Here is a 7336-nt window from a genome sequence, read left to right as displayed (position 1 = left end):
AGCACAGTTCCCATCAGTTCTGCAAGGACCCCCCCTGAGTCATCCAGAAGGAACCCCCAGGGGGCTCAGGGGCGTGGTAGTCCAAGCTCTTCTGTCAAGAGTGTGTGTGGAGGGGTGAGGGGTCATCAGTGAGGTTTGGGGACAACTCACCACCAACCACATGGACGTACACAGAATAGTCCACATTTTGCTTCTTCACTCACACGCTGACGGACACGTGGGCGGCTCTCGCCTCTCAGATATTGTGAACAACACCGCTTTGAACCTGGGTGTGCAAATATCCCTTCGAGACCCCGCTTTCAATTATTTCGGGCATAGATCCAGAAGCGGGATTGCTCGATCGTATAGTAACTCTATGTTAAATTATTTTAGGAACCGCCATGCTGTCTCCCACGGTGGCTGAAGCATTCTACATTCGCACCCACGGTGCCCGGGGTATCTCCTATGCTCACCAACACTTCTGAGTTTCTTCTTTGGTGGTTGCCATCCTAAAGGGCGTGAGGTGGTCTTGATTTGCATTTCCTTAGCGACCAGTGATATGAAGCATCTTTTCACGTGTGGCTCATTCACTTTTTCTCTGTTATTATTAACACATTTCTCTGACAGCGTAAGTCTAGCTTCTGTATACTTAACATGAGCAAGCCTCCCGTATGTGATCTGTTCCCCTTTCTGCCACCACCTCCTCACCCCTGCGAAGACCCGTGTGCCCTGCTCAATCTCTCTGACTCTGCACAGGAAGCTGCCCGCCGTGCGAACGCCCTCCTCGCCCTGCCTGAACTCTGACCCTCACGATGAACCGCCACCGGGGACGCCTGCACTGCTCAGTCCCGCCAAATGGCTTCAGGACTGAAATGTCTCAAGAGGGAAGGAAGAGGGACAGGAAGAAGAAGAAGGAAGAAAAATATCTTTGGTGGGGTGTTTTGTTGATGAACAAAGTTCTAAATTGTTTTTCAAACATTTTATTTTGAAATTATTAGAGACTCCCAGGAAGTTGCAAAAAATAGTACAAAAGGTCCTGTGTGAACTTTGTCCCACTTTCCCCAGTGGTAACATCTTACACACACATAATTCAATATCGAAAGCAGGAAACTGGGGGGCCTGGGTGGCTCAGTTGCTTAAGCGTCCGACTCTTGATTTCGGCTCAGGGTGATGATCTCACGGTTTGTGATTTCCAGCCCTGCGTTGGGCTCTGTGCTGACAGCTTGGGACTCTCTCTCTCTCTCTCAAAATAAATAAATAAAACATGGGGAAAAAAAGTAATTTCTAAAAAATAGAAAGCAGCCTGCCAGGTCGGCGAACACCTGGAGGTGTGGAGAGAAGGCACGGAACCCCCACGTCCTTTCCGCGTGCCTGGCATCTCTCCCGTGAGCCATATCCCTTGGGCCCCAAATCTGTGATCTGGTAAGTGAAATAAATGCTTTCCTGAGTTCTGGGAGCTGCTCTATTGAGCATGCTAATCAAACCCAGGGAGGGGGGTCTCAGGAACCTCTGATCTATATAGCAGATGGTCAGAAGCCCAAGTGACCGCCTGGATCCGAATCGGCCTCCGGGAGGGGCGGGGCTTTCCCGTGGGGCCTGGCCCTCCACTCTGGGCTGTGACTGTCTCCAGGTAGCCAGCATCAGAATGGACTTGAACTGGGGGACTCCAGTGGGTGTCAGGGACTTTTGCTTGGTGGTGTGGGGGAACCCTCACACTGGAATTGCATAGAATCCTAATTACTTGTCATTGTGGAATCCTGGAAAGGACCCAAATCCCAAAGGATCGGTAACACGTTTAAAGATGAATTGTGCTGGTGGTTGCCTTGGGCCGGAGGGGGTAAGTGATCGGGGAGGTGACTGCTGGAAGGCACGGGTCTCTTTTTGGGGTGATGAAGGCTCCCAAATGGATTGTGGTGATGGTTGCACAACTCTGTGAACGTACCATGAACCATTCACGTGCGCACTTTTTTTTTCTTTTCTTCCAACGCCCAACGTGAGGCTTGAACTCATGACCCCAAGATCAAGAGTCACACACTCTACTGACTGAGCCAGCCAGGCGCCCATAACCTGCACACTCTAAATGGGCAGTTGGATGGTAAATGAAGGGCGTCTCAATAAAGCCATGACCATATTTTTTGCTGGAATTGAATAGAAACGACTTCAAACAGGACACGGTCACAGCACAGTGATGACAGTCAACGATACTGTATCATAAAAGTTCACAGTTGTTAGGAAACCAGATCTACTTGTCCCCACCGCACGCACACATGGACATACACACTGTTGCACAGACACGATGTTGTCTGTAGGCACATTTCAATAAAAAAAAAAAAATTTGAAGGGGTGTCTGGGTGGCTCGGTCCTTTGGGAGCCTTTTTTTTTTTTTTAACGTTTATTTATTTTTGCAAGAGAGAACGCTAGTTGGGGAGGGGCAGAGAGAGAGGGAGACACGAATCTGAAGCAGGCTCCAGGCTCTGAGCTGTCAGCACAGAGCCTGATATGGGGCTCGAGCCCACCAACCGCGAGATCATGACCTGAGCTGAAGTCGGACACTTAACCGACTGAGCCACCCGGGTGCCCCAGAAGCCCAACTCTTGATCTCGGCTCAGGTCATGATCTCACGCAGTTTGTGAGTTCGAGCCCCGAGTTGGACTCTGTCCTGACAGCACGGAGTCTGCTTGGGACTCTCTTTCTCTCTCTGCCTCGCCCCTGCTCATGCTCTCTCTCTCAAAATAAACATTTAAAACATTTTTGAAGATACTCTTTAGACAGATAGAGGCGGGAAATTTCCCTCCTCAGCACTTTCCACGGGGGCGGGAGATTGTTCTGGGGGTGCTGTAATGGGGGGAGGCAGAGAGAGGGTCTTCACTTTACCTCCGGGCTCTGATGGCTGACAGAGCACCCAGGACCTGGGCAGCGTGACCGTGACCCGCAAGTAGGCCTGAGGCAAGGGCTTAAGGGAGGTACCACAGGCCCACAGGCCTCTGAGGTGGGGAAGGGCCAGTCACAGCCCCCAGATCACTCGCCCCTGACCGGGTTGCCCCCCAGCATGCATGACTTATCTGGCAGGGGGTGAGTGGGGACCCTGGCCTGAAGGTGGGGCAGATTGGAAAAATAGGGCTGGGCCCAGAGAACACAAAAATGCTGTTTCGAAGGGACACGTGCACCCCCATGTTTATAGCAGCACTATCGACAATAGCCGAAGTATGGAAAGAGCCCCAATGTCCATCGATGGATGAATGGATAAAGAAGATGTGGTGTCTATATACAATGGAGTATTACTCAGCAATCAATAAGAGTGAAATCTTGCCATTTGCAACTACATGGATGGAACCGGAGGGTATGATGCTTAGCGAAATACGTCAGAGAAAGACAAAAACCATAGGACTTCACTCATACGAGGACTTTTAAGATACGAGCAAAGGGGGGAAAAAGAGACAAATGAAGAAGCAGACTCCTAACTACATTAAGAGAACACACTGGTGGTCACCAGGGGTGGGGGGATCGGGCAAACAGGTGACGGGGATTAACGCGTGCACCTGTGAGGAGCACCAGGTGCTGTGTGGGAGTGTGGAACGACTATATCGCACACTGGAAACCAATACCGCACTGTAGGTAACTAACTGGAATTTAAATAGAAACTTCAGGGGCGCCTGGGTGGCTCAGTCGGTTGAGTGTCTGACTTCGGCTCAGGTCATGATCTCACGGTCTGTCAGTTCGAGCCCCACGTCGGGCTCTGTGCTGACAGCTCAGAGCCTGGAGCCTGCTTCAGATTCTGTGTCTCCCTCTCTCTGACCCTCCCCCATTCATGCTCTGTCTCTGTCTCAAAAATAAATGAACATTAAAAAAATAAATAAAAACTTAAAATAGGGAGGGGCCCTGGGGGTCCCCCAAAGCACAGCGTGGATGTAGAAGTCTCCCCACTGCTGTAAGAGTCCCTCAACGCGCAACGGAGAGCACACGCTTCATTGACATAACACGCGTCACACGTGCAGGCGTGTTTTCTGAGCACGGACAACTTCGTGGTACTCAGCACATGTGATCGTGACTCCCCTCTCGGTATTCACCCCAAACCCTGACCGAAGGGGCCTGCTCACCCCCGTTGAGGGAGTGCTGGCATTGGAGGTCACTCCCGGGGGTCTCCTTCTTTGACCTAGTGAGGCCCCTCCCCCAGGTGTCACCTGGGTCTGGAACTCCACGAGGGGCGGACCGGACGCACTTTGACCCTGGCGCACTGGGGGGATTCCACGTCTCATAAGCCCAGGCACCGGGCCCGCGTGAGGTTAGCGTCACTACATCGGACACCTAAAAATGGGTCACGCGGGCTCCACCTCACGGTGGGAGTTTTTACCCCAAGAATGATAATTAAAAAGAAAGATTCAGTGCACAACACTGTGAATGTATTTAATGTCACTGAATCGTACATTCAAAAACGGTTAAGATGGTATGTTTGTTAACGACAGAAGAAGAGAAAGGACCGTTTGTTGTCGTTGTGGGCAGCCCTCCCCCGGTGCCCCTCCCCAAAAACTAGAGATGGCGCCATCCCAGCGGGCACTTCACTTCTGGACACAAACTAGGGCCAGAGGGAAGGGGGCAGGTGGACGTGGGAGGCAGGTGGCAGGCAGGCGGGTCCCCCCGACGCGGGTGTGGTTGAGGGGTCTGGCATCCAGAATCAGGCCAGAGGGAAGGCGGCAGGAACTTGGGGGTACGGGGGATTCTCAAGTGTCTCTGGGTGGACCGGCCCCTGCAGACAGGAGTCCAGGAGCCCGGCTGCTGTCCCCCAGGGGTTTCTCTGGCCAGGCCAGTCAGTCTGGAGGCCCAGGGCCTCGCGGGAGGGGAGGGGGCCGATACCTGCTCGCGCGAGCCGTGGTCAGCGGGACTTGAGACTGGGGCTCTGGAAGGCGGACAGGGCAATGAGGAGCTGGGCGGCGTAGTAGGTGGTCATGACCACCAGGCGGGCGTGGGGCAGGGACTGCACGAAGGCGTCCCAGGCCAGCACCGAATCCGAGAGTGTGAAGAGCAGGGCCCCCCAGCGGGCGCTCCCGCCCCTGGCCAGGCCGCGCCACAGCATGGACGCCAGGACCAGGGAGTAGGTCACCAACATGGGGACCATGCCAGGGGGGAGGTGCAGCAGCACGAGGCCGTTGTACAGGAAGAAGGCCGGGACGATGGGCAGCAGGAGGCCCGGCCGCAGGGGAGTGAGGCCGAGGGCCCAGAGGTAGAGCAGGTGAGCCACGGTGAAGGCCGTCACGCCTGGAGGAGACAGGGGGGGTGGTGCCTGGTGGGCCCGCTTCCCCACGTGGCCACCTTGAAGTGCAGAGCCTGAGGGAAGGCCCGCCCCAGGTGCCAGCATCCACCCTGGCCCCAGCACCCGTCTGCTGGGGTTACGGTACCCGCCTCCCCGGTGCAGGTCTCCCTTCTCCCCGAGCACCAGAGTGACCTTAAAACACGCTGCATTCCATCCTCACTCCGCTTAGAACTGTCCGCTGACTCCCCACCTTGCTCTGCTCCCCACTCGGCCCCGCCTGCCCACCCACCCGTTTTGACTCGCCAGCAGCTTCCCACCCCAGGGCCTTTGCACTTGCTGGTCCCTCTGGCCCATCGTTCCTCAGATGGCTCCTGCACCCTCTTCAAGACGTTACCTTCTTGGTGAGGCCGTCCTGGACCAGCTAAGGCTGCAACGTGTGCAGCCCCTCTTTGTTTCCCTCCACACAACGCACACCTCCTCAGGGAACGCTGCCCGGCCCCCTCAGGGGAACGAGAGCTCCGCGAGGGCAGGGGCCTGTGCCCGTGGGCTCACCATAGAGGAAGGCCTCAGGCCAGATGAGGCAGGCGTCCCCCACGGCAGAGCACAGGAGGGCCCCCTGCAGGAGCGCCCTGTAGCCCCGGTCCGAGCGCGCCGCCCGCAGGAACACCACCAGGCACAGGACGGGCAGGCACTTGACAAGGGCGCTGATCCAGGACGGCTGGTCTTCAGGGATCCAGAGGAGGAAGTAGATGGCACAGGTGAGGAGGAACGGGCTCAGCCCCCTGCACAGGTGCAGCTGCTTTGGGGGACAAGGGAGTCACTGAGCCCAACCCGGGCCGGGGCTCGGGTGTGGGGGCTTTCCACTCTGTCCCCCCCACCGCCCCGAACCCAGCCACACTGTTGTGGGGGCTGCTCAGGGACCGGGACGTCCCACCTCACAGATCCCAGCCTCCCCGAGAGGGCCAGGACCCCCCAGTTCCTCCACGCTGCTCAGGTCCCCTGGTGCCCAGGCCAGACCCCCTCCCACACCCGCCATCTCTCACTTGGACTGAGAAGCAAGGCTTTTGGGACAGACCCTCTTCCCAGGCGTCCATGTCGGCCTATGACCCCCCAGACTGGTGCGTATGTGGGCACAGGCAGCTTTGGGGGTGGAGGGGACAGCGTGTGGTTACACGTTAACCCGAGGAGCGTCCTGTGGACTCTGGGACTGATAACAGGGCTCAGGGAGATGCTTCCCCCGCCCTGGGGATGGCCCCACCTGGCACCGCCGATAAGGTGCCGGTCAGGACCCAGGGGTCCCTCCTCCCCCACAGCACCCTGTCCTCACCCGCTAGACCTGCCTTCTGCACACCCCCCTACCTGCCTCCTCCCCACCCCCCGCCCGAGTGTGGTCGTTAAGTGCCCTTCACATCCTCCCCATGCCCGACCAGTCAGGAAGCACAGGGCAGGATTCCAACACCCTCCCCTATGCCCAGGACTCCCGGCGCCTCAGCAGGGGAGCAGAGCCCCATCACCCCGTCTCGGGAGGCAGGACCACCTTGGATGGAAACTCCCTCTGCACCTGCCCACCCGGTGTCCCCCAAAAGACTGCCTGGGGGTCCCCCCTGTACTCTGGCCTCCCTGCCACACGTGGTCCTCGGCTCCCGCTCAGGACCCCGAAGCCCTCCCCGTGCCCTGGACGGCCCCCACGCCAGCCTCCTTGCACCCTCCTGAAGGAGCGAACGCCAGCGTCGGGTTGGGCAAGGTCATCACTGCTGAGCTCGTCTGCAGCTTTGGAAGTCATCGGAACAAAGGCTCCTGTGCACATCAGCGAGTGCACCTGGCCTGTCCCTCACTTGTAGTTCAGAAGGCATGAACTACTAGGTGCCCACCTATCTTGGTTGGCTGGCCACCTCGGACGCCCTCTGCTCCACTGCAGGAGCTGAGGCTCAGGGGCTTCTGCAAGGTCACCCAGCCGTGTCGCTCCCCCGCCCACCGCTGCCAAGGCCAGGGATAGACCTGCCACCTGTGTGTGGAGCCAGGAGCCGGGACACACAGAGACCCCAGGACAGGGGACCTTGTGGGGACCAGGTCCCAGACAGGGCTGGGCAGGGCTCTGCCCCTCTGCCC

The 7336-nt window shown here is 57.3% G+C and overlaps 1 protein-coding gene across 2 annotated transcripts; it reads right to left on the bottom strand.

Moving 5' to 3' along the window:
- Nucleotides 1–4357: 4357 nt before the first annotated feature.
- TMEM86B (transmembrane protein 86B) lies at nucleotides 4358–6575 on the bottom strand. 2 transcript variants are annotated; one of them, XM_003997424.5, is made up of 3 exons: nucleotides 6271–6575; nucleotides 5780–6026; nucleotides 4358–5232 (listed from the first exon to the last, which is right to left on the bottom strand). In XM_003997424.5, exons 1-3 carry the CDS (start codon nucleotides 6319–6321, stop codon nucleotides 4850–4852), a joined length of 681 nt encoding a protein of 226 aa, XP_003997473.3. In that variant the 5' UTR covers nucleotides 6322–6575; the 3' UTR covers nucleotides 4358–4849. The 2 variants fall into 2 exon arrangements, with proteins under 2 accessions (XP_003997473.3, XP_019674687.3); XM_019819128.3 differs by having other exon boundaries at nucleotides 5780–6023; nucleotides 6271–6574.
- Nucleotides 6576–7336: the final 761 nt, after the last annotated feature.

Source organism: Felis catus, chromosome E2 (genome assembly GCF_018350175.1).
Source record: "Felis catus isolate Fca126 chromosome E2, F.catus_Fca126_mat1.0, whole genome shotgun sequence".
NCBI classification, from domain to species: Eukaryota; Metazoa; Chordata; class Mammalia; order Carnivora; family Felidae; genus Felis; species Felis catus.
This window is presented reverse-complemented; position numbering and strand designations above follow the sequence as displayed.